The 27,962-nt window shown below is 29.5% G+C and overlaps 3 protein-coding genes across 5 annotated transcripts; 2 read left to right on the top strand and 1 right to left on the bottom strand.

The window, feature by feature from the left end:
• The first annotated feature begins 1,261 nt into the window (after positions 1-1,261).
• On the top strand, positions 1,262-6,281 carry LOC120072875 (GDSL esterase/lipase EXL3-like). The gene is made up of 4 exons (XM_039025400.1): positions 1,262-1,566; positions 2,348-2,478; positions 4,370-4,859; positions 5,960-6,281. Exons 1-4 carry the CDS (start codon positions 1,293-1,295, stop codon positions 6,154-6,156), a joined length of 1,092 nt encoding a protein of 363 aa, XP_038881328.1. The 5' UTR covers positions 1,262-1,292; the 3' UTR covers positions 6,157-6,281.
• A 10,743-nt stretch (positions 6,282-17,024) lies between these two features.
• LOC120073928 (protein MID1-COMPLEMENTING ACTIVITY 1) lies at positions 17,025-21,840 on the top strand. 3 transcript variants are annotated; one of them, XM_039026847.1, is made up of 8 exons: positions 17,025-17,296; positions 17,995-18,631; positions 18,914-19,329; positions 19,637-19,740; positions 19,884-19,955; positions 20,221-20,327; positions 21,115-21,202; positions 21,707-21,840. In XM_039026847.1, the coding sequence occupies exons 2-8, from the start codon at positions 18,224-18,226 to the stop codon at positions 21,757-21,759; spliced, it is 1,248 nt and encodes a 415-aa protein (XP_038882775.1). In that variant the 5' UTR covers positions 17,025-17,296; positions 17,995-18,223; the 3' UTR covers positions 21,760-21,840. The 3 variants fall into 3 exon arrangements, 1 of the variants encoding a protein (XP_038882775.1); XR_005480844.1 differs by having other exon boundaries at positions 19,884-19,951; positions 20,221-21,202; positions 21,707-21,767; XR_005480845.1 differs by lacking the exon at positions 21,707-21,840 and having other exon boundaries at positions 19,884-19,951; positions 21,115-21,200.
• An 18-nt stretch (positions 21,841-21,858) lies between these two features.
• Positions 21,859-24,893, bottom strand: LOC120073927 (pentatricopeptide repeat-containing protein At3g51320). The gene has a single exon (XM_039026846.1). It carries the CDS (start codon positions 24,613-24,615, stop codon positions 22,825-22,827), a length of 1,791 nt encoding a protein of 596 aa, XP_038882774.1. The 5' UTR covers positions 24,616-24,893; the 3' UTR covers positions 21,859-22,824.
• Positions 24,894-27,962: the final 3,069 nt, after the last annotated feature.

Raw genomic sequence — 27,962 nt, 5'->3', positions numbered from 1 at the left:
ACAAGAGTTGTTGATGAAGCTAATCCTTCAACAAGAGTTGATGAAGGAGCTAGTTCTTCAAGTCCGTCTCGTCCTTCTCAATTGTTGAGAATGCCTCGATGCAGTGGGAGGGTTGTATCACGACCTGACCGCTACTTGCGTTTAACTGAAACTTAGGTCGTCATACCTGATGTTGAATTGAGGATCCATTGTTCTATTGACAGACAATGAATGACGTAGATAAAGACCAATGGGTCAAAGTAATAGACCTTGAAATGAAGTCAATGTTTTCCAATTTAGTATGAGAGCTTGTAGATCTAGTTAAAGGGGTAAAACCCATATGGTGCAAATGGATCTATAAGAGAAAGTGAGATGCAACTGGGAAGGTACAAACCTTCAAAACTAGACTCAGCTAGGGTTATACCTAGAGAGAAAAGGTTGACTATGAGGAAACTTTTTCTTTGTTGTTATGTTAAAGTCTATAAGAATTCTCTTGTCAATAGCCACATATTATGACTATGAAATATGTCAAATAGACGTCAAGACTGTCTTTTTGAATGGTAATTTTGAAGAAAATATATTTATGTCTTAGCCCAAAGGATTCATAGTCCAAGACCAGAAGCAAAAGGTTTGCAAACTGAATCGATCCATTTATGAGTTGAAACAAGCGTCCAGATCTTGGAACATTAGATTTGATACTGGGATCAATTTTTTTTTTTTTTGACCAAAATGTTAATGAGTTTTGCGTATACAAGAAGATCAACAAGAATAAAGTAGCTTTTCTAGTACTTTAAGTATTTCACGACTATTCAAAATAGCTTTTGAAAAATTTTCAAAGTGTATTTTAAAAGAAAAATTATTAGAAGGCTTTAAATAGAAATAACTATTTTGAAAAACATTTGAAACCTGACTATTGATCTTTTAAGGGTATGTTTTGATTGATTAAAGAAAAAACATGTTTTTTAAAAATCTCATTTTTATTTAAGTTATTTTGATAAAATCGATTTAAAATAGATTTGAATAATTTTCAAACACTTTTAATTTTTCTAAAATGACTTATTTTCAAAATTAAACCAAATACCATCAAAATCCCCGTCTTTATCCCTCCCAACATTGTCAAGAGGAAAGAAAGAGGCGTTTATTAAAAAGAAGATGTCAAAATCATCAACGGGTGTGAAAACGGACGCATAGAACCAGTGATCTCAAAACACGTCACATGTTATATAAATCAAAACTACCATTATATAAATGTAGTGTATATATATATATATATCCACCCATACCTTGACTCAAACCAGTCCTCACAAATCAAAATGAAGGTTCCTAATTACTTGGAGATCTTTTTTTGTTTTATATTATTTTTGTGCTTTTGCCACGTCGGCGCTGCCGCTGGTTCTTCCAACTTGCTACCGGAAAACGAGGCGGTTCCGGCGATAATCGTGTTCGGAGATTCGATTGTCGATCCAGGCAACAATAACTACATCAAAACTTCGATTAAATGCAACTTTCCACCTTATGGAAGAGACTTCAATGGCGGAACGCCGACCGGAAGGTTTAGCAACGGCAAAATCCCCACCGATTTTGTAGGTTGGGCTCCTTATCATTCATCGGTTTGATAACTTTTTTTTTTTTTAAATATATATATATATTTAAAAATTTTAGATCATTTGGTAATATTTTTTTTTCTTGAACTATTTTTACTTTCAAATTTTTTTAGAAATAACCTTCAAAATGTTGTTCTTATTTTTTAAATTTGGTAAAAATTCAACCATTCATCCAAACGGAATTTTAGTTTATTGTTTTCAAATATAGGAGAATGAACTCAAAATATTTATAAATGTAGTAACACTGACCATCTCCACAATAGACTGTAATTTTTTATTATTATTTAGAAACATTTTTAATAATTTTGTTATTTAAAATAATTTTGCTTTAATTTTTTTTCTTCTAAAATTTTTAAATAATTTTGTCATTTAAAATATAGGAGATAACAAACATAAATAGTTACTAAACAAAATCTCAATAACCAACCACTTAATGTATTAAAACAAAAAATGAAAGTGGGTAGCAAAAAAATCTATGTTCCATAATGGTTGGACGAAACAAGTATGTGTACGTATATACATACCTTTCAATAACTACTATATACGTATTTAATTATTTTGACAATTTCTTTTATACATTAAATGATTTTAAAATTGTGGTGATATCTTCGAATAATTTTTCCAAAAAAAAATAATTTTCGTAATTTAACACGGCGGAATGAGAATATTCATGTGCTTTAATTTTATTTGCTTCTAAATCTTGATGTGGTATATTAGTGATTTATTGTTGAAACTTTGTTCTTTGGGGTTGAAAAACTTGATAGCGGAAGAGTTTGGTGTGAAAGAGTTAGTGCCGGCGTATCTTGATCCGCATTTGACGACGCAGGACCTTCTCACCGGCGTCAGCTTTGCTTCGGGAGCTTCTGGATATGATCCTCTAACGGCCAAGATAACGGTACATTTATACATTGACCAATTAATGATTTTTTTTTTTTTCAGTCTATGAAATTATATACTATATATTAAAATAGGCACGAACAAAATCACATATCTTTACATATCTACGGTACTATACAAACCACCATAATAAACATATAACTCAAATGACATAAAACTTATACTGATAACCAAAGTTAGGAATTGCGAGTAATCATTGTTTCATAACACTATTTTAAATGGTGAGGAATAGAACGAAGGAGAAGAGGAGTTGAGGAACAGAAAAATATTTTTTTTCTCTTAACGAAAATCGTAAACTAAATTCAATTATTTCTTCATAGATTTGAGAAGAAGATTATGATTGAGATCGACCATGGGAGATACAGTTTAATTTACAATTATAATTTAACCTTTTTTAACATGTAAAATATATTCAATTCATGATGATTTGTTTAAAATTCTGTTTTAAGAACTATGAATAGTTAAATTTTAGCAAAAATAGATAAATGATAAAAAAAAAAAAAATCAAATACATGGTAGTGCGAATCTAAACATAGCTCAAACGATAAGATACCAATTATCACACTTAAAAGATTGATATGGTCACGAAGATTTAGATATATAGTTTATATATTTTGAGTATTTTCATTTCATTTTAGTCGATATATTTTTAATGGTCCAAATTTAATATTTATATTTTTAACAACTTTTTAAATTATTTTGAAATAAAATTTGGTTGAAATTGATTAAATAATAATAATAATTTCAATGCAAGAAAATACATTAGGTAGATAATATATCTTTATAACTGAGAAATACTATCAGAGACTTTTATCTTAAAAAACCAATAATAAACTAGTAACATTAATAATTTTATCGCCGGTTAATAATAGTATTTGGACCAAAATTAGATATTTAAAAAATATAAACGAAAATGATATTTAAACTTCTTTTTAATATATATATATATATATAGATATATATCAATTATGTATGGTAGGACCCTTTTTTTTTCCGAAATGAATTATGATTTGAGACTTATGACTCATGTCATGTTAGAGAGCAATTGAATCTTTCACAATTAAAAAGTCAAAAAAATAAGGAACAATGAAAAAAAAAATCTTATTATTATTATTATTTTTTTAAAAAAATATCTTTTGATCACTAAACTTTGAATTTAGTTTCTATTTAGTCCACGAATTTTAAAACGTTATACATTTAGTTCTTAAGTTTTGAGTTTAGTTTCAATTTAGTCTCTACATTTCAAAATGTTACAATTTTATTTTTAACATTTGAATTTTGCTTCAATTTGGTTTGTATGTTTCAAAATTTATACTTTTAACTTTGATTATTTACTAAATATTCATTTTCCGTCGATAGTACTAATTTATGTTAATAAATTAAATATTAAAAGAGTTATAATTAATTAAGTTCCACTCTTTTTTTTATCAATTTTAAAATTAAATTTAAAAAATTTTACTTCATAATTATTTTTAATTAATTAATAGCAATTGACATAAATGACTAAAAGTGAGTATTTAATGAAAATTTAGGCTAAAAATATAAAATCTTGAAAGTCAACCAAATTAAAATAAAACTCAAATATACTAAATTGAAATAAAACTCAAAACTTAAAAGAAAAAATGTGTAACATTTGAAAATCTAGATCTCATTTGCTAACCATTATATTTTTTGTTTTTGTTTTTGTTTTTTAAAATTAAGTCTATCTACACTACTTTTACTTTCAAAATTCTTCGTTTATTATCTACTTTTAATTTTCAAAAATAAAAAAAATGAAATAATTGTAAAAGAAGTTTTGGAGATCAAATAAAAACTAGATCGAAAATTTAGAAGGAAAGGTTTTTTTTTTTTTTTTTAATGCAATTAATTTGGGTCCAAATCAAAACCAGTCCGTCCTTTCGCTAAACGACCAGCTGGAGCTGTTCAAAGATTACATCAAGAAGATAAAAGCCGCCGTCGGAGAAGAAAAAGCAACGGCGATTCTTTCAAAAAGCATAATAATTGTATGCACCGGCAGCGACGACATTGCAAACACCTATTTCATCACGCCGTTTCGGCGGCCCCATTACGACGTCGCATCGTACACCGATCTGATGCTCCAATCGGCGTCCAGTTTCTTCCATCAGCTTTACGCGCTTGGAGGAAGAAAGATAGGAATTCTCAGCTTGCCGGCGATCGGCTGCGTTCCGTCGCAGAGAACACTCTTCGGCGGCGCCGCCCGACGATGCTCCGAAGCCGCCAATTCAGCGGCGAAGCTTTTCAATTCGAAGCTATCGTCGTTGATTGCTTCGCTGGGAAATGAGTATTCGGATTCTAAGTTTGTGTATTTTGACATCTACACTCCGTTTCTTGCCCTCATTCAAAACCCTGCTGAAAATGGTAATTTTCATTTCTTTCTCCTTTTTTTCTATTCATTTTTAAATAATTATTTCATTCATAAATTATTGGGGGGGGGGGGGATTACATTTCACCTAAGTTTTGAGTTTAGTTCTAAAAAACGTTATATTCTTTTACTTGAAATTTGAGTTTTATTTATTTATTTTTTTGAAGTAAAAGTGCCTATAATATTACAACATAGAAGACTAAATAAAAAAATAAATTCTAAGTTTTAAGGAAAAAATATAATATTTTGAAACTTAAAAACGTAAATGAAAACTATACTAAAAATTTAGAGTAAAAATGATAAATCCTAGGTATCAAATAGAAATTAGCCTCAATTAATAGGAATAATATATTCTACAATACATTAATTGGAAAATTAAATCTCTAATTACGAAGTTGATAGTATAAATACTATAAAAATTGAATTATACTCATTTTGACAATGGTTGGTTTGTTTAATTTGACGAAACCTCATAAGTTACTGATATAGCAAATTAAATTAACATTTTGTTTTATAAAGTTTTTCATTTCCTTTTTAGTTTCAAATACTACTTTTATTCATTTTTAGTTTAAAATACTAGTTTTATTCATTATTTTTTCACTGTAATTAAAAATAGGTTAAACTATAAATCTGATTCCTATATTTAGAAGAAAGTTAGAATTTAACTCAATTAATTTAAAATTTAGAATTCATCTCTTAACTTAATAAAAATTTAGAGACTATTTATGAAATTTTATCCAACTATATATAAAAGATAAAAATTCCTCCAAACTCTAGAGGCAAAATAAGTAATTTCAACCTCAAAAATCAAAATCAAAATCTTAAAGAAAATATAGTGAATAAGTAAATCAATTTTAGAAAATAGATTAATTATTATTCATTAATTAATGATATTATGAATTAAGAGTGTGTTTTGAATATATTTTCAAGTGTTTAATTTAAAAAATAAGTCAATGAAGTGTTTAACAACCTTTCAAAATAGCTTTTAAAGTCTATTTTAGATAGTTTTGATCACGTATTTAAATAAAAATATATTTATGAAAAAACATTTATTTTCTTAAATAACGGTGTTACATATTGGAATTAATTTATTCAGGATTCGAAGAGGCGAAGAAAGGATGTTGTGGGACAGGAACCATAGAAGTCAGCGTTCTATGCAACCCTTTATCTACAAAATTAACATGCCCTGATCCTGATCAATACATCTTCTGGGATAGTTACCACCCTTCCAACAAAGCTTACAAGATTCTCACCCTTCAAATCATTAAAAACACTCCTCGTAATTTTTTCTGATATTATATATAGTTTCTCTCTCTTTCAATGCACCTCCTTTCATATCTGTCCACGTCTCAATACCTTCTTAAATCAAACAGTTTTACAGTTTTACGTCAATATTAAATATCCATTAATATCTCTAATATTTTTTTTATTACTACGGTAAAATATATATAAAATATATTGTCTATTTAATCTTATATGAATATATAATAATATTAATATCAAAATTTATAATTTTATTTGAGAATAAAAACAGATTAATTATTAATCTAAATATATATATTTTTTTTTAATAAATTTTACGACTTACATCATTCTATATATTTTTTAAATTGAAATCTAAATGTCGACATCTATATTTTAATACTCATCTTCGGTTTTGACCCACACAATTTCGTTGGTTGGAGGGGTCGTGGGAGTGGTTGCTTTTTGTTATTTTCGAGTATTTTTTTAACAACTTATTTTCTAGTATTCGAAATCCTTTCAACCTTTTGGTTTGCAGGTTTTTTTGCTTTGTTTCACAGTTTTCAACTCTTTGTTGGGAATAAATTATTCTCAGCATCCTCATTTCCCACATATAAAGGGTTTTTTATTCTTTAAAGAATGGTGAATTTTCTCTTTTCCTATTTTTCGTTTTATATATCATTTCACTTTGAATATAGTTAACTAACTAATTAATTAATATTAATTTAATAAAANCTTTAACTTATTTTTATAATAAAAATTTATTAAATGAATGGAATTATTTTTTATATAAATTATTAATTTATTAACTAATAATATCTTAAATATATTTCATTATTAAACAGGAGTTAGTTAAATTTAATTAGTATTAAACTTCATTTTTCAATAATAATAATTTATTATTATTATTTTTAATAAACAAGTAATTTATGGAGATTAATTTTAATTTGATCATTTATTATTTATTATGAACATATAATTATTACTTATTATTTATTTTGATTACTTTTTATTACTCAATTCATCATTAACATATCATATTTACAAAACACTTTTTAGTATTCTTTATTAATATATCATATTTTTATCTAATTTTCTTCACATTTTATATAATATTTGTCCATTAAAATATATTTTCTTATATTATTTAATTAAAAGTAAAATTACTAATGTTGAACTTAATTAATAATAAAAATAATTAAGTGCTTGATTGTAATTAGTATGACGTTTATTAAATGCATTAATTGGTTGGTTTTAATTATAAATTACTCGATCTTCAAATATTTATAATTAAAATTATTATTGATTCATAATTAATTAACTTTTTATTGATATACTGAATATTATTTATTCTTTAAATTATCAATCTATTGCAATTATAATAAGATTTTCATGCTTAATTTCATAAATAAACACAAACTCAATTTTAAATTCTGATAGCATTTCTATGCACAAATTCCCAGACATCTAGAAAATCTCCAACCACAATTTAATTGTTTCAATTTTACAGTATATTTGTATATTATTTTATTTTTTTTTATAATTCTAATTATAGTTTATAGAAAAACTAATCTTTTTCATTTCTCTGAATCTAGTCTCTATCTTGTTTCTAAGTTTCAAAATGTTATACTTTTAATCTTTGAATTTAATTTTTAAGTTTTAAAATATTACAATTTTATTTATGAGAGTTGAGTTTTGTTTCAATTTGGTTTCTAGATTTCAATATTTAAACTTTTAAACTCAATTTATCATTATAGTTAGCGTTTATGTCTATTAATTAATTTAAAATAATTAACAAAATTAATTATGTTTCACTATTTTTCATCATTACTAAAAATTTAAATTACTTCATAATTACTTTAAATTAATTAAAAGACATTAATGTCAAATACTAAAAGTGAAACATTAACGTCAAAGACTGAAAGTGAACTTTAATGAAAATAGGTTAAGTGTAAATCTTGAAACATATAGACCAAATTGAAACAAAACTCAAATCTCAATGATAAAATTGTAACATTTTGAAACCAACTAAATTGAAAGCAAATTCAAAACTTAGGAACTAAAAGTGCAACATTTTCAAACCTAAGGACCAAAACCTGTATTTTTAGAGCCAAATCGAGTATAGCTTAATTGACATGAAGTATATTTTAGTGGGCAAGAGGTTAGTGGTTCTAATACCCTTGTCCTATATTGTATTATAAAAATTTATAGAAAAACTAAGAGCCTATTTGGACTGATTTGAGAAAAAAAAATATTTTTAAAAAAACTCATTTTTATTTAATCATTTTTTAAAAATAAAAACTGATTAAAATACACTTGAAAAACTATTTTGAGCGGTTGCCAAATGTCACGATCATGCTTGTCCAGAGCTTGTTGCCCATGGCCGCATGCCCAATCCAACCCCCTTTTATCATGCTTTCATGTTATGTATTTCATTAATTAAGTTAGTTTTCTTTCCTTGTACTTTTTGTTGTAAGTGACCACTCGCCCTTTTGCATATGCAATGGTGTCAATTGGCTTTTCGTTCATAATGCACTATATAGGGATAAGACTAACCATCACTTCCCCATACTCGGAGTGGTATGCTATAAAGTCGTTGTTGTTGCTTATTGCTTTCTAGCCTACTACAATCTTTTTCTTCGCTATTCATACATTCAAACGTTTGTGAAAACCTTTTCTCTAAACCTGTTTTCTCTTGAACGGGGGTAGAGGTTGCAAGAGGCACCCGGTGTGCCATCAACATTCCATATTCGAATTGACTGACTTGTTTGTGAGCGGTAACAAGTGTCGCACAATCGTTAAGTGGAGCTTCCGAAAGTGCGATTGTGACACCAAACACTCCAAATTCTTCTAAATTAGCTTACTTTTTAAACTAAACACTTGAAAATATATTCCAAACATACCCTAAATTAAAAAAAAAAAATTACAAATTTAGTCCTTAGTTTTAAATTTGTGTTCAACATGGACTTGAATATCTTTTTGTTAGAAAATGTTTAATAGATCCATGATATTTAAATTTTTTATCTAATAAACAAATAAACTTTCAAAATATCTAAGAGGGTATTTGATACGTGATAAAAAACAGAGAGTTGAGTTGAGTTGGTAATTATTATTTGGAGAGTTACAGAGTTACATTATCTGTGTTTGGTGTGCAAAGTTGTTTAGTTAGTAATTATTGTATGTGTTTGGATGTAGAGTTGACTTAAGTTAAGTTGAGGATAGCTTTGTAAATGAAATTGATTTTGTTTTTTTTGTTTTTTTGTTTTTTGTTTTTTTTTTTTTACTATTGTTGATTTTAATTTTCAACTATACACATATTTTTCTAACTTTTCTAAGATACAAACAAAAAAAACTTATAATTTTTTTCCATTTGCATAACATAACAAATTCTCTACAAAGTATTCATATACATAACGCAAAATTTTGAATTCAACTTTTTAAACACTCAAATAGAAGTGATTATTCAATTCAAAAACCAACTTAATCATTAATTACCATAAAAAATAAAAAGAACTTAAAGGATTAGTGTCATCAAATGAAACTATTGACATTGTTTTAGATTGAAGGGATGACACTTAAATGTTAATCTCGAAAAAAAAAACTAAAATCTTACAATTTAAATCATAAAACTAACTATTAGATAGTCATTTTTTACCAATTACTAAAATCTTACCATTTAAATCATAAAACCAACTATTAGATAGTCTTTTTTTACCAACTTGTGGAATATGAATTTACCTTTTTCTAAAACCAGTGAAATAATTTTAGAAATATTGGTGTCTATTTTTTCTACTATTATGTTGCATTAGTGTACAAACTATCGTTTTTTTTTTAAAAAAAAAACTTGAGCCATAATTTAGATTCCACTATTTTATTAGAATTATGTAATATTTGAAAACATCACAGGATAGGTTGTTTAAAACATATCATTGAACTTTTGTTTAGTGAAATAATAATAGGACGCCGTATGTAATATTTTTTAGATCTAAGAAAAAATTGAAATAGAAGAAGAATAATTAGATCTAAAAGAACAACCATAGAAAGAAAATAAAAAAAGAGAAAGGAGGAGTTGAGAAAGAAAGGGGAAAATAAAACCCATACGAGCCAGACAGAGAAAGAAGAGAAAAAATGAGAAAAATGAACCATACAGTGAAAGAAGAGAGAATATGAGAGAAGGAGAGTAAATGTGAAGAGAGCATGAGAAAGGAAAACGATAAAGTAATCGAGAGAGTTGGGAGAGTAATGAAAACGCATGAGAAAACGGTGAGAGTGAGAGTGATAAAATGGTGGGTAATTAAACTCATCGTTTTATTTTTATCAGTGGTGGTTAAAGTTGGGCACACGAAGGTGGTAGGTAAAGTATGTCGCCGAAGTTGGTTGTGCGAAGGTAGTCGTTTGAGTTAGTAGCTAGAGTTGTTGCCGGAGGTGGTTGGTAGAGCCCGAAGTTCTTCGTCGGAGTTGGTCGTGTGAATGTGGAAGTCATATATATTTTTTTTAACCAAGGTGGTTGTCGGAATTGATTGACGGAGTGTCATCAGAAGTGGTCGTCAGAGTTGGCTACTGGAAGGTGCTCATTGGAGTATGTCGTCGGAGTGTGGTAACAATAATTGCCAATAGAGACCAATGGATGGAACCATTAAAAATATTGGAAGGAGAGATAATTGAGATGAGTTGGTTGTCAACCCCACCAACATTTAAAGTTGGTTGTCAAATATTGAGTTGGTATTCCAATATTGTCAAACGGCCCTAATAGATTAATGGAATTTTTTTCATGCGCCTTTAATTCTTTTTCTCAACTCTTTTTTTCCTCCAACTCTTCAGTTCCTTCTCCATTTTTTTGTTAACAAACCTCCCAATTGTTAAGCAATATGAGTTAATCCATGTCCATTTTAGCTTCTCTTTCTTTTTTCTCTTCATATTAAATGAAATTTATTTTTTGAAAATGAAATAAGAAGGGAAAATACTTTTTCATCTCTAAAATTTTAGAAATAGATACGTTTGGTTCCTAATATTTTAAATCAGTCATTTTAATTCATGAGTTTTTTAGAATAAATTTAAAAAGTTTCTCAACTAATAAATATATTAAATTTAAATATAAATTTAATTAAAAAATATGTGGCAAGATGTATATATATATATATTAATACTCCGCACTTCTTTGTCTTCTCTCTCCTCCTCCTTCTTCTTCTTCTGGCCTCTTTTCTCTTCTCTCTTGTCATCTCTTCTCTATTTACATGTATCTTTGTTTATCATTTTTTCAATTGGAGAGCATGATGGAATTTGCTCACTCATCTCTCTTCTTTCTCTTACATGGATTAGGAACAAACAAGTTGAGAGAGATATTTCAAATCCCTTTCTAGAGAGAATTTCAAAAATAAAAGAGAAAGGAAAAGTCTTCAAATTCTTCATCTCCCTATCTATGTCGATTGGTCGTCTCCTTCACCTGGATATCTCAACAAATTTCCTCCTCGCTAGAAAAGTTCCTGACGCCATCACGGACAACTTTTCCTTTTTTCAACATCTAAAATCACAGAGACAAGATTCCACAAAGAAAATAGAAGAGAAAGAAAAAAAACAAAAGAGCCATTTGAGACTTTTGTACTTTTCTTATATAAAATTACATTCTTTTATGTTGATTTACTTTTTAGAAGCCATGAAAACTACAACTTGAAGGTTTTCTTTAACTTTTGTCGTTTTTGTTAACTCTTTGTCTCCGTTTTTTCTCACAACAAAAAATCATTTTTTGTCTTCAAAATCTTTGATCCATACATGCTACATTCATTTCATTTTCTTGTGAGAAAAAGAAGATAGAGAGTGAGCAAATTTCATCATCATTTTCAATTGAAAAAACGACCGAAAAAGAGACATGGAGATAGAGGAGAGAGAAGAGATAAAGATAAAGAAGAGAGAAGAGAGAAGCGGGAAATATTAAAAAATATATTTTTCTAAGTCATCATGTCACATCATATTTTCATTAATTTTATATTTAAGTCTAATATATTTATTAGCTGAGGGACCTTTTAAATTTATTTCTAAAAACTAAAGATTAAAATGACTAATTTGAAACATTAGGAACCAAATGCACATATTTCTAACATCTCAGTGACCAAAAAACAGTTTAGTAAACGTTTGATTTTTTTTTAAATTAAGCATATTTCATCTATATTTCTTATCATGATTTATATAATTCTTAACCAAATTCCAAAAACAAAAATAAATTTTTGAAAGCTATTTTTGTAGTCCTCAAAATTTGACTTACTTTTTTAAACCATTAGTAATAAATATATAACAAGAGAAAAAATTTAGAAGTAGAAATAATATCTATAAACTTAATTTTAAAAAACAAAATAATTATCAAATAGGTCTAAATTTTTTAAAGTAATTTCTTAATTTTCTTTGGGCCAATGGGCCGGACCTAGAAGCCTCATTTTCTGCAAATTACGTGGACCACTTACTACTCCGCCACCTCAAATCCATTTGGGGGACGCCTCCTATTAAAATGAATTTTCTATTTTTAAATGAGATATAAAAAAGTTTAAATCTTATTTTACTTCCTAACGTTAAATACAATTTTACTTTCTAACCTTTGAATCTTGTTATTCTTAAACTCTACGAAAGCATTCATTTTAGTTCTTAAATTTTAAAAAAATGTTTGTTTTAGTTTTCACTATTTAAATTATGTTAACTTTTTAACAGAAATGTAAGGGAACTTATATTTTTTAATGACTAGAATCTAGATGTATCGAACAAGATGGAGATAAAAGTAAAATGTCAATAACTAACACGCCATAATACCAAACGACTAAAGTTTTGAACTAAAAATATCATTTAAATTCTCCTACTTTGCCACTTTTACAAATTGAAATTCTAGATTTTCTAGAGTAGCTCACTTATTTGATAGTTCAATCGTCCATTTTGTTAAGAAGTTAATAAAATATTGATATAGTAAATGAACATTTTAAAAAGTTTTGGAACCAAAATAGAACAATATTCATAGTTTAGAGATTAAAATAAATATTTTAAAAAGTTTAGAGATCAAAATAAAATATTATTTGAAGTTTAAGAATTCAAACCTATAATAATTTTTATCCTCAACTTCAAAAATAAAAATAAAAATAAACACAAAAACAAAAACAATATATAATATGTAACATATTAAAGAAAAATTAGGGTTCATCAGATATGAAAACTGTTACACTTGTCAGGTCTATAAAGACTGAAAATGAAACATCATCTGAAACGTAGAGGTTAGAAACTTAGAGGAGGACTCTTTTTCTTTAAGCTGCCTCAAACTTTTTTTTTTCCCTCCCTTTTCTCCACTGCTTAATTAAAAGAAAACGCAATGAAAAAAAAAAGTGAGAAAAAGAAAGTTAATGATTAGGAAAATTATTTCAAATGATAAATCGGTTGAAAATATTGACAAGATATAATAAAATTTTAGAACTATCAATGATAGACGTTGATCTATAAGTCTATCAATTATTAGGGCTATTTTTAAATATAAAAAAATGAACCAAAATATTTACAAAATATAATAAAATTTTAGAATTATCAATGATAGATGTTGATAGACTTACACTACACTGATAGATAAAGTAAATATCTCAACATCTATCATTGATAGTTCTAAAATTTTATTATATTTTGTAAATATTTTGGTTCATTTTTTTATATTTACTTTTTAAGTTGATGGTTTTGAAATTTATGTTTTTTTTTCTTTCTATAATCTTTAAAGAAACAACTGGATTTAAATTTAAGAAATAGATGAACTTTAAAACTGTTTTAATTACCTTAGTTTTTGAAAAGGGATAATATGTAAAAAAAAAAAAAAGAAAAAAAAAAAAGAAAGAAAGAAAATTTATTGGTGAGAGAGTAGTATTTATAAATTTAATTTTTAAAGTAAATTATTAAAAAATTCAAAAGAAAAAAAAAATTAAATTCATCCATTTAATTTTTAGTTTTCAAAAAATAACTTATTAATATATAAATTTACCTGTTTTGTTATTCCTCTTTCTAACTATGTTTAAAAAATTAAACCAAGTTTTTTTCCTTAACTTAGTTTTTAATTTTTTTTCTTTTTAAACTTCTATTTTAAAAATTTAATAGAGAATTCAAGTATTTGTGAGAAAGTTGAAATCCATCATAATAAAATTAGGAAGAAACAAGTATACCTTTAAAAAATAGATAGTTAAGATCTCGTTTGGTAATCATTTTGTTTGTTGTTTTTGTTTTTTAAAATCAATTCTATGGACATTACTTCCACCTCCAATTTTTTTCCTTTCTTATTTACTTTTTACCAATTGTTTAAAAAATCAAGCCAATTTTTTAGAACTAAAAAAAAGTAACTTTCAAAAGTTTATTTTTGTTTTTGTTTGACTAAGAATTCAACCATTGTACTCAAGAAAAATGTAAATTGCGGCAAAAAAGTGGATGAAATAGACTTAATTTTAAAAAACAAAAACAAAAAATAAAATAGTTACCAAGGACCTTCAGTTTTTGTTTTTGTTTTTGATTTTTGAAAATTAAGCTTATTTCTTTTTCATTTCTTATGATGATGTGCATCTTTCTTTAAGTACAATGATAAAATTCTTAGCTAAATTCTAAAACAAAAAAAAGTTTTTAAAAGCCATTTTTTTAGTTTTTAAAATCTTGCTTGGTTTTTTAAATTATTGATAAAAAAATAGATAAAAGTGAATAAATTTGAAAGTGGAAGCAGTGTCTAATGACTTAATTTTAAAAAATAAAATAAAGACATTGTTTGACAACCATTTCGTTTTTTATTTTGAAAATTAAGCCAAATCCTCCTAATTTTCTTACAATGATTTGCGTATTTTTTAAGTACAATAGTTTAATTTTCAGCTAAATTTCAAAAACAAAAATAAGTTTTTAAAAACTACTTTTTTTTAGTTTTTAAATTTGGCTTAATTTTTTAAATTATTGGTAAAAAAAAGATAACAAAGAAAGAAATTTGGAAGTAAAGAAATAAAAAATCAACTATCAAACGGAATCTAAAAGAAAAAATCAAATTAATTAGGCTATCATACGAGACGTAATTTGTTAGTTGGAAGTTAGAATTTTGCATCAGTTTGGGGTCATTAATTATGAATAAAATTGCTTTTTATTGAAGGGTTTCCCAATATTATGTGTCAGTTCAAAGGCAAGCAAAATATCAAATTAAACTAGTACCGACCAAAGCTGGGTTGAAACGTCACGAATCCCACACCAGAAAGGACGTTGCTACGTCGTTTTGAGCTCGCCAATTTAGTTAATTAAATTTCTTTTTTTTTTCTTTTTCTTTTTTTCCCGTTAAAAGAATAAACATATCTTAATTTAAAACAATCTTAATATCAAATTACTCTGTTTGTTTGGGGGATCTTTCACTTCACCTTATACTCATAATTGAATAACTTATTTGTCATAAACTTACGTTACATTATTTCAAACCAAATAACGTATTAAAATTTTATTATTTCTATCTAACGTGACAAGGACGATAGATTTTGGTTAAATTGCAAGTGTTAAATTCTTAAAGCGTCTCTTAAAAGAACGTTTTTAAAGTTTTAAATGTCTAATACACTGATTTTTAAAAGTGTTATGTGCTTTGAGTTTTCAAATTTTTGTTTAATGTCTCATTTGGTAACTATTTTGTTTTTGGTTTTTTATTTTGAAACTAAACTTATAGACATTACTTATCCCTCCAAATTTCTTCTTTTGTTTTCTATTTTTAGCAATATTTTAAAAAACCAAGCCAATTTTTTAAAACTAAAAAAAGTAGCTTTTTAAAACTTTTTTTTTTTTTGGAATTTGGTTAAGAATTTAACTATTGTATTTAAGAAAGTTACAAATCATTATAAGAAATGAAAAGGAAATAAGCTTAATTTTTAAAAACTAAAAACAAAAAACGAAATGGTTACCAACGGACCTAAATTTATAATTTTGTATCTAATATACTTTTGACATATTCAATAACCTCTTAAAATTAACCAACTAATAGACAAAATTTTAATTTTATATTAGACTTTAAATTTTGTGTTCAATAAATTTATGAAAGTTAAAAAATGGTTGAGTTGTCAAGAATCTTTTAAACCAATCATTGAAGTTTGAGAATATGTTACCTACAAAATTGAGAATAGAGAAATTTATTAAGAACTTGTATAGAAACTATGAGACACAACTCTTAAAACTTAAAATTAAAAAGCATGGAAATCAAATTAACTACCAAAGATTAGCCTAATATCATCACAACATGAGGGAAAGAAGGGTAAAGAGAACCTTAAACAAAATTTAGTACTACAAAATCAATATCAACTATTATAATTTGACTCGATTTTAAGTGTAGTATATTTTCATTATGCATATGTTTTTGTAAGAAGTTAAAATAAAATAAAATAAAATAAAATAAATATTGTTTAGGTCCTTTCCGTCCATATAATGTCTTTTTTAGAATTTCGAAGAAATGAATATCAATACAATAAATTATTTAAAAAAAGTATTCTCACATGTTTTGGATGAATTATGAAACATATGTGTGGTACAAATTTGATAAAGTTAAGAAAAAAGTGAGTTAACTTTTTTTAAAATTTGTGACTTTTAGCAAAATTATTCAATGGTAAATTTATACATTAATCAAACTTAAATTTGTAACAAATTTGAAATAAATGAGGTTAGTGAGTTTACATAATATTTTATTTTTTACTTTATTTTTATTAACATTGGTAGATAAACTAGTGAAATGTGAATAGAAGGTAGAAATAATAATATATACCAAGCCGGATGAAATTGAAAGTTTGGGTGAAATTTGATATATATTTTTGGGATTGAAAAAGGAATATTCATCCAAATTTTCGATAAATAAACAAATAAAGAAATGCATATTGATGTAAAGAGAATATATATAAAAATCTGTATTTCGCGGGAATGGCAATGTTGCAATTTGAAACATATGAAGGGCTTTTCCGTTGGTTACGCATGATAGTTGCTTACATGACTCTCATGGCGTGCGTGTGGGGAGAGCGCTTCTGCAAAAGAGCTATTCAATTCACGAGAAACTGTCAAAGCAGATTGTGGAGGTACAAGATTTCGAACGATGATCTAAGCGATTCAGAGGTCTCTGCTCTGAATGTCCCAAATTCCAGCAAAGAGACGAAATAAACAAATGAAGATCGTTACCGCTTAATGATTTTCAGAAAATGTAAGTATCCAAAGTTCTGCTACTTCTTCACTGCAGAAATCTTTCTGTTTTCTGTAAAATAGTTGAGTTTCTCTTTTCCGGCATGCTCTTTCGAACTTATCGTTGTTCTGCATTTTGTGCTTCGGATGCAATTTCAAATTCAGTTGAAGTTATGTTATCGTTATCGTTATTTTGTAAGGTATTCTATGATTCTATCTCTTATTTCAATTCAAATTTTATAGTGTTCTGCATTTTCTGCTTCGTATGCAATTTCAAGTTCAGTTGAAGTAATGTTATCGTTATCTTTATTATCGTAAGGTGATATGAAATGTATTCTATGATTCTATCTCTTATTCTAATTTAAATTTTTTAGTGTTCTGCATTTTATGTTTCGGATGCAATATCAAGTTCAGTTGAAGTTATGTTATTTGTAAGGCGATCTGAACTGTATTCTATGATTCTATCTTTCATTCTAATTTAAATTATCAGATATTAGTGGAAAATTACATGTATTACTTGTCTTTTCAGTTTCTTGTCGTTTGCCGAAAAGTTCGTTGGAAGCTTAAAAAACAATCATGAACATACTGGAAATTTGTCGTAGCGTTTCGAGATTGTTATTTTTCAAAATATATGTGTGTGTGATGAATGTAGATGTACCTGTGTGTTTTTGTTTTCCTTTGAGGTTCAACATGCAATTATCTGGATAATCTATGATGCAGCTGAAAAGTGCGTGCTGGACGTTTGAACTTCTAAGAGTTAGAGATCTTCAACGAAATGATGATTGCTGAAATTTCTAGTATAATCAAGAATTGTTTCTCAAAGATTCCGCAGTCGAATTTTTGCTGATTAGGAAAGGGAAACTTGGAATTGGTGACCTTCTTGGTAAGCAATTTGGAAATTCTAGGGGGTCATGGACAGTGGTGTTTCTAAGCACATTTCGATTTAAGTATGTCTTCGTGGGATAGTCTTGGGGACGTTGCTGGTGTGGCCCAGCTGACGGGTATCAATGCAGTTCAGCTGATTTCAATGATTGTAAAAGCAGCAAATACCGCAAGGATGCACAAGAAGAACTGCAAGCAATTTGCACAGCATCTCAAGTTGATCGGGAACTTATTGGACCAACTCAAGATCTCAGAGCTGAAGAAATATCCTGAGACTCGAGAGCCTCTAGAGCAACTGGAAGATGCCTTAAGAAAATCATACATTTTGATCAATAGTTGCCAGGATCGTAGCTATCTCTATTTGTTGGCTATGGGTTGGAATGTTGTTTATCAATTCAGGAAGGCTCAAAGTGAAATCGATAGATACCTAAGGCTCGTCCCTCTGATTAATTTGGTGGACAATGCACGAGTCAGAGTAATAATTCACTTTCTTTTACTGTTAGTTTTATAAATTTCTCGCTGTTTTATTCATTTTGTTAACTGACAAATGGATATCTATCAATTACTACCTATCAAAACGAAGAAAAGTTCATTTTAGTGTATTTAGTACCTATCCTACTAATACGAAACATTCTATCTCCATATTGGAAATAAAAATAAAAATGGTTCCTAGTAGTTTGATTTGATGCTTGTGCTTATTAAGATGGCCTAACTCGATTAAAGTGATTTTCTCTGTTGTTTTTTTTTTTTTTCTCAGGAGAGGCTTGATGATATTGAAAAGCATCAATGCGAGTATACATTCGAGGAGGATGATAGAAAGATCCAGGATGTGATCCTCAAACCAGAATGTATCAAGTACGATGCTTCCATATTGAAAAAAACTCTTTCTCGTTCCTACCCAAACTTGGGGCTCCATGATGCGCTTCAAAAGGAAAATGAAAAACTTCAGCTTGAGCTGCAAATATCTCAATCTAATATGGATGTTGGGCAATGTCAAATAATTGAACGATTATTTGATATCACAGAAGCCTTATCTGCCAATTATTTTATGGAAAAAGATTTTCAGAGAGGCATTCCGACACAACATGAATATAATTATTCTGATGCCAATGGTGGAACTACTCATGCGTATGATGGAAGTTTTAACAAGAATAGAGATGCTATTATGGCAAGGTAGGTTTGTCTTTGTTTTAGTCCTTTCTTTGTATTTTCGTGGGTATATCTATGGGTATGATTTTTCAGATGCTAGCAGTTTTAGTGGTCTTGCATACTGTTACGGACAAACAGACTCCAATGTCTATTTCTTATATCAGTTTTGAAAGTTCAAACTCTTCTATTTCCATCAGGATTAGAATGCTCTGATAAGTTAACTAATATACACAATGTCTGCTAGTGAAACTTCATGATGTCTTGGCATATTGATTATCTTGGAAATCATTCATATGGTGGATTCTGTTCCCTTTTTTTCCTCCACTTTCAGAAAGGGATCATCAATTTCATCAAGACGTGATCTGCTAGCCAGCAATTGTCAACATGAAGAATGGCATGCTGATTTGTTTGGTTGCTGTTCACAACCTTATCTTTGTACGTTCATCTCACTTTTGAAGCTGTACTTGTTAGCTTGCCCTCGTGATAGGACTGAAGAGTGTTCTTTCTTTAGTATAATTGGTTGCGGTATGTGCATATGTGTTGTTTCTCATTCCAAGTATTTTTTGTACATTTTCCAGGTATAAAGACATTTTTCTGTCCTTGTTGGACATTGTCAAAGGTTGCTTCTGTCGCCACCGACAGGCATGTATGTAAGTAATTACTAAATGTCTATTTTCAACTCGGCCAGTGCTTCATAATGATGGTTAAGATAACATGATTCAATAGTGATGTAGTCGGAGATAATCTCATGATTTATGGATCCATCACACAAAATGTAGAATATCTCAACGAATGTCCCTCTCGCTTTCGTCTTCTCAACACCATATATGGCTCCAATGCTGAAGATCTAGCATAAAATATGCCTCGTAACGTATCAAATCTAAAAAAAAGTCTTACGTTTCCTTTGATTATCAGCTTCAGCGGATGCGTGTAACGAGTTGATGGCATATTCTTTGGTGTTCTCATGCTGTTGTTACACTTGCTGTTTCCGACGAAAACTCCGGAATATGTTAAATATCAAGGTAACTAATGTTCTAACTTATAAATAGAGACTTTCCTTCTTCAATTAAACCGGTTTTTTCAGTCCATTCCATCCACCATCCACCCTTGCGTGAAAGAATAGCTCTCAATTCAGTGAGGTAATGATTTTGAAATAATTAAAATCTTATTATGAAACAATCTTGCATTCTGTTAAGGAAGAAACTAGAAAAATAACAAATCCTATTAGGTTTAGGCCACAAATTCCACCCCAAAAACTATATTTTCATTGAGCCTCAGCTCTTTATTCACTCAAAATCATAATCAAAATCATTTATGGTTTGATTTTACACTTTTAAATATAATTTTCATACTAACAAAATTGATTTTGAATTAATAAAACCATATTTTGAGATACTTTTGAAATGATAAAAGTGATTTTTACTTTTATAACATCGTTCTCAAACGTATCTTTAAAAGGTTAGATAGTGAGGGTAGCAATATGCTTCTTTTGGAAGCTTAGATGTTCGTATCCCATGGAGATGCCAATGACAAAGATTGTTTCTCGAGCTCATGACCTAGCAGCCCATAGTTGCTAGCCGCGAGTATTAAATTACTTGGATGCTTTGTGAGTTTCTGTAATTACGATCCGCTTCTTGCTTCGAGTCCTCTTGCTCTACTCTATATCTATTTGACGTTCGTGTGTACTTTCTAGGATAATGCATTTTTATAACGTAGTTCGTAACTTGTTTTTTGGACATGTATAACCTTTGATTACCAATCCGAATTAGTGATGCACGTCTTTCGCTTCTTGGTCACTTTCTTTTGCAGGGTGGCCTTGTTGATGATTTTCTCTCTCACTTCCTGTGTTGTTGCTGTGCGCTCGTCCAAGAATGGCGAGAAGTAGAAATGCGTTGCGGTGTGTACTTACAATTCTTCATTTCTATTTTTTGGTTTAAAAATTTTATTTTGATGTCCAAACCTTTACACAATAATTTGTTCAAATATGTTAAGGTAATATACAAAATTTTAACGATGGCCTGACAAATTTCTATGATAATATAAGGACATGTATGTGAGTAATTCTAAAATTGCTAAAATTATTTTTATCATTTTTAAAATTAGTCGTAAAATGCTTTTAATAATTCAAAATCAATTGTAATTATATGAAAAATGTGTCTAAAAGTACAAAATTAAACATTGAATTGATTTTTGAGCTATTTCAAATGTAAACGAATTGAAAGGTACTTTAAACACGATAAGAGTGATTTCAACTATTTCAAAATCACTCTCTAACATGCACTAACATAATGTTACATCATACATCTTTTGTCATGTGGATGCCCGTGGATAAACCTTCATGTTAGTACTATTACAGGTAGAAAGACCTTCCCATCAATTTTATTCAAAATTAAACTTGCAGGTACGGAGGACACAAAAACCATCCCCCCACCATTGCAATACATGGAATCCTAAGAGGTAACCGAAAACATATTTCAGTCGCTTTGGAAAGTCAATATACTTGATTGTCCTGGACGCTTCCATGTAAGTTGTAAATAAACATTGCTTAGTCTCATCATTATTGATTAACCCAGTGTAAAGTTGGTATACTCTGTACATAGTGTTATAAATACTCTTCAGTAGTACATTTCTTTGGTATAAAATAGAAAAAGCACGTGTAGACTGTATAACAGATGTTCATGGTTCAAGGATGGATTTGAACTCAATATTGTGACTCTGAATTGTGCAAGACAGTTTGGTGTATAAATAGAGATGTCCAGTTTTCCCACGACGTACACAGCAAATTACGAAGACAATTGCTTTCCTTTTTTGGTTATCCAAATCAAGGAAGTTGTTCCTTTGATTCATGTGAGTTGAATTAGTAAGAGCCAACATTCCTTTGTTTCATCTTGCTCAGCTGCAACTACGCTGCTCTCTAAAGACACATTTTCAGGAAACTTGCAATTTCTTCAAAAATCAGAATGATCCAGAAGAATGATGAGATTCGTACGAATTGGAGTTAGAAACATCAAATCAATTTAGACAGCTTGATGATATTTTGAGAATTTTAGTACTTGTTATTTCATGATGATCAAAATGAATTCAAACCGGATCGAATCGAAAGATAAGATCAAGAACAATTGCTCGTCAAAATTGTTCATGAATTCAGATGAACAATAAATACAATAACTATTATTGTTCCACCTTCACTTCATATGCAGCAAGGTTGAAGAGAGAGCTTTGAACATGAATCTGCCGCATAACCACAACATCATGAGCTGAAGAGCAGGGAAAACAAACCTTCTCTTTCTGCTGTTCAGCTACCATATGATGTTAAAAGCATAACTCTCCAGGACTGTGTGCTCATTTTTTCAGGTAGCAATATGCTGTTACGGTCACAACTTGTTTGGGAGATCGCTTAAATCTGTGAGTCTAGTGTTTCGATCATCTTTGTCATACTACAGAAACAGACCCTCCTGGGCTTGAACTACAAGCAACAAGATTAAACACACGCATTTTTTTCTTGATAGCAAATTGGTTCTAAACTCCAAAATCTGATTGCCCTGCAGCAATGCTTGACAATAGACTCACTTCACTAGCAAGTTTATGCATCACTGTGTTTGTCTCCTTCATCCCTTCTTGCAGAAGATTTCCCAGTTTTAATCTGTGAACGATCTCTTTCAGGTCTATTAGTCTACAACCTGGCATCGTTCCGAGTCTTTTTTCTTTCATCAATAATTTTATTCTAGAAACATCCTCCCATCTCCCTGCTACAGCATAAATATTGAGAAGCAATCTATTGTACGAGTCATTCTTAGGTTCCATGTCAATCAAATACTTTGCTATCTGTTCTCCCAAAGAAACATCTCCCACGAAACGACATGTAGTGAGCAGGTTAATCCATACAACCGATTCTGAGGAGAAGTCCTCGTTATCTTCAGGCATGTTCCTCAGTATTTCTACAGCCTCCTGTATCAACCCTGCTGCAACGTAAACATTGGCTAAACACCAGTAGTGGGCAAAATTTGGCCTCACAAGAAACACATTGATCATCTCATCAAAGTAATTCTTTGCATCTTCCAACAGTCCTGCTCGGGCGCAAGCACATAGAACACCAATAAATGTAATTTGGTCTGGAAAGACTTTTTGCTTACCTTCATATTGCTTGAATTCCTTGCCACTGCCAGTTTCCCCATTTATTTCTCTTAATTTGGCAGCCATTTCCTCAAACAGCTTAAGTCCATCTTCAGGATTCCCATGTAGGCAATGCCCCAAAACCATTGCATTCCAGGTAACCAAATTTCTACTCAGCATCCTGTCAAAAACTCTACGTGCAATAGACACTTTCTGGCATTTGCTATACATGTCAACCAATGCCGTGTCGATAAATACACAAAAATTCATCAGATTACGGTACATAAAACCGTGAACCGATCTTCCTTCATTCAGCCTGGCCGATCGACCGCAAGCACCAAAAACATTTACCATTGTTGTATTATTCCCTCTGATTCCTATATTCACCATATTCCTAAACAACTTCATTGCACAGCCCGGATTCCCACCTCTCAAATACTCGCTAATCATCAAATTCCAAGACACAACATTTCTCTCAGGCATTTTATCAAACATGTCATGGGCAGAATGCAAATCTCCAACTCTTGCATAAGCAGTAACAATAGAATTCCAGGATACCAAATCCCACGTCGACATTTCGTCGAACACCTTCCGACCGAGCTCAATATGCCCACAACAGCCATACATATGAATCAAACTATTTCTCAAAACCATCACAGAGTCGACCCCATTCTTGAAAGCTTGTCCATGGCACTTACGGCCAGAAGCCTCACAGCCAAAACTCGCACAAGCGGAAAAAAGTGCAAGAAAAGTGTACGAATCTGGCCGAAACCCATTACCAAGCCATTCAAAATACAGAAATACAGCCTCTAGAGGAACCGTGCTAAGAGAATAAGCCTTAATTACTCTATTGATACAGAAGGTATTGGGAACGCTGATATACCTGAAGATCAAAACAGTATAAACGATGTCGCCAAACTCTGAGGCCTGCAATAGAACTCTGTTGGCCCAAAAATGGTGGTTAAAAAGACCAGAGGTAATCAAATGACCATGGATTTGAAGTAATTCTCTTACGCTTTGACATGATTGAAGAAGTGAGTGGCTTCGGTTATGTCTCGGAGGATTTGTGGTGTCGAGTGAAAGATCTGGTTCTGGAAAAGAGGAGAATGGAGAGGAAGAACGATCAACGGATTTGAAGGGCAAAGGGAGGGGAGCGTGTGTGAAGCGAAAGAGTTTTCGAGTGGAAATCCTTGCCATTCATTTGCGGTATAACATCGATTTACTTTCACTGAATTCTTCTTCTTCTTCTTACGGTTTTTCTTCCACTTAGTTTCCGCCATTAACGCATATTCATCGTGCGCTTGCAAATTGCAGGATACGAGTTGCCCTATGGAGGCGATGCCAAATATGTTTCAAACGGCGTTTGACGGCGACGTAGTGGAGAGGAACTGAAGGAGAAATGGAAAACATATATATATTTTTTAGACAAAAATGGAAGATATTTATTTATTTTAAGTGAAAAAACTCTTTCGTTTAATGAGAGAAAAATTATTCGTATATATATTCTTTTTTCGAGGCTCGGGGTATAAGTGCATGAAACGTGAATCGGTAGAAAAATCATGAAATCTGAAACATAAATAATAAGCATTACAATCTCATTAGTGTAAATATAGTAATAAATTTGTTCAAATATATATTGTTAATAATCGAAAAATATTTATTTACTAATATATATATATAAAAAAATATATCAATTGATTAATATAACTAAATATAAAGTATTATACATAAATGAAGGAAAAATTGAANAATTGTTCAAAATATTTATGCATAATAGCAAAATATCATAATCTATTTACGATGAACAATAATAAAGATAGAGTAAAATTTTGTTATATTTGTAAATATTTTTATTTCATATGTCATTTTTTCTTTCAATATGTAGAGAAATTGACAATAAGCTTGTGAAATCAATTGATTAAGATGATGTTATTTTAGGTTCATCATTCTTGGATTGGATTCCAATTTTTATTTTTGAAACAAATGCCCTAACTTGATGGGCTCGGATAGATAGATACATAATATGAGGTTTTATCTCAAAACTAATTGAAAATAAGAGCAGTATGGTCATGCATCTTATAGACATTATGAGATCCGTCCCCTTTGATAACTATTTTGTTTTTTGTTTTTTATTTTTGAAAATAAGTCTATTTCCTCTACATTTCTTACAATGATCTGCATTTTTATCAAGTACAATAGTTGAATTCTTACTCAAATTTCAAAAACAAAAACAAGCTTTTAAAAGTTACTTTTTTCAGTTTTCAAATTTTGGCTTAGTTTTTTAAATAATTGATATAAAAAAAAAAAAAGATAACTAAGGAAGAAATTTGGAGGGAGAAGTAATGTCTATAGATTTAATTTTTCCATTTTGAGATTTCAACAATACTTAGATCAATATATATCATTTGAACAAAGAAGAATACATATATGACAACACCCAACATGTGTAAGAGTGGTATGTCTCACACTAATAAAGAATGGGAATCGAACTCATAACTAATTGATGTGAATCCTAATCATCGGATTAGACAATAATTACATTTTATAAAGTTTATATTTGATTCTCGCTTTTTAGTACAGTAGATGTAGGGGATTCGAACCACATACCTCTAGTTATCAACACATTCGTAAGTTGGATTATGCTCACTTTGACTATAGTTGATTTTTAATTAGTGTAATGTCGAGTTTTTTTTTTTGTACGTATGTCCCATTCACAAGCGCATTTATGGTTGATAATCCTACTGGAGTATAGTATATGCCCTAGTTTATTATATTTTGTACTTTATTTGTATTATACATTTCACTCCCTTAGCTTTAGGACAAGTGGGAGATTGTTGGGATTGGTATCCTAAATCTCTCTCGTATTTTTGTAGTTTGTAAACTTTGTATAAACAAATCATTGTTATTAAAATAATTGTTATTTTATGAGCATACACTCGATCAAATAAACAAAGATCCTACATCATTTTATGTAATTTAAACATGGTATGTAAAGCCCACACACTCCTGCTAATTCTCAACCCCTACGGAGAATACACGAGGCTCTCTTGTGGTGGTGTCTAAAGTTAGATTTGCTAATTTTTGTTCGTGTTTTTGTACGAAGAGTTTGTGACCAATTGAGAGGAAATTCGTGAAGATTTTTTTGGCTTCAAAGGTAAGTTAATTCTTCAAACCGTAATTCTTTCTCCTTGTAAAGTATAGGGTGTTGGGAATGTTGTCTTAAATCTCTTGGTAGTCTCATAGTTAGTAAACTCTGTAAACATATTGTTATTAATAAAATAAGTGTTATTTATAGGCATTTACTCAATCCAATAAACTAAGATCTGAGGTTATCTTATGTAAATTTAAACAAGTATGTTACAAGTGGATATTGTTTAAATTAATAACCTAAATGGTTTGTAGTAGATGGATAAGGAGGGATACCTCATCCCGATGACACTACGGATACAGCCTGCTATGTAAATGTTACAAGTATTGTAAAGTGCTACAAATGGTCTGATCCTGATTATTCATATAGAGACATGCGAGCGGGGGTATCCTATATAAAGAGTTTGTATAAGACCGGACCACGAAATGATTAGTCTCTTTATATAATGTAGTTGATAATAGAGACTTACATTTTACTAGGATGACCATAAGTGACATGACCTGAATCCTGAGTGAGTTGGAAACTCCTGCCTATGAGGGTGGTCCTTTGATTTGTATGGGTGCGAGTGACCAAACTACTAACTCAACAAGCCTACTATTTTGGAGATTCGTCTGATTGGGGAGCTGGGAAATCAGCTACACAAGACGGAATTCACTCCTTCCCCGAAGCAGGGGTAAGTAGATAAATTGTTCCCTTAAGGGCTGATTCCAGGTCTTGAACATAGTGGTCATACCCTCTCTTGAGAAGAGAGGACTCAGTCATAATAGAATCATGATTTATTGTTTATTAGAGGAATTAGTGATACTTAAGGAGTTAGATGTAACTACAAGGGAAAAACGGTAACTTGATCCAGTTGTACTTACGAGCAATTTGTGAAGGGTCATCACACTGTTGATTGGTTATATCCAATGGACACAAAAATATATCTATAGTGCGAAGAGTGTAACTGTTGGTCTTTAGTGGAGTGCTCAGTAGGTAACGAATGGTGGATATCGTGTTAAAGAGTTTAGTCAGTTATTTATGTACTGTTGGAGCTTCAAGCTACAGGTCAATAAAGTCCCCTTGGTAGCTCAATGGGTTCAAGTTAAGAATAAGATTTTAGGTTAGTTTGAAGCGTTCAAATTAACAAGAAGAAATTGATTACATATGATATAATTAAATTGATTCAATTATATATGATATGATTTACTTTAAATACCATAAAATAGAAAAAGAATTATAGTTTATATATTGCATATGATGTATGCAACATATAAACTATAGGTTATAAATATAATATGATAAGTTAGTTATTATATTTATTTATAATTGATTAATTATATGATAATTAATTTTTTTCTTTTTCTCTATAACTGACTTCAGTGGGAGGTTATTTACGATTTTATGGTAACTGTGA

This window comes from Benincasa hispida, chromosome 3 (assembly GCF_009727055.1).
Source record: "Benincasa hispida cultivar B227 chromosome 3, ASM972705v1, whole genome shotgun sequence".
In the NCBI taxonomy this organism is placed as follows: Eukaryota; Viridiplantae; Streptophyta; class Magnoliopsida; order Cucurbitales; family Cucurbitaceae; genus Benincasa; species Benincasa hispida.
This window is presented reverse-complemented; position numbering and strand designations above follow the sequence as displayed.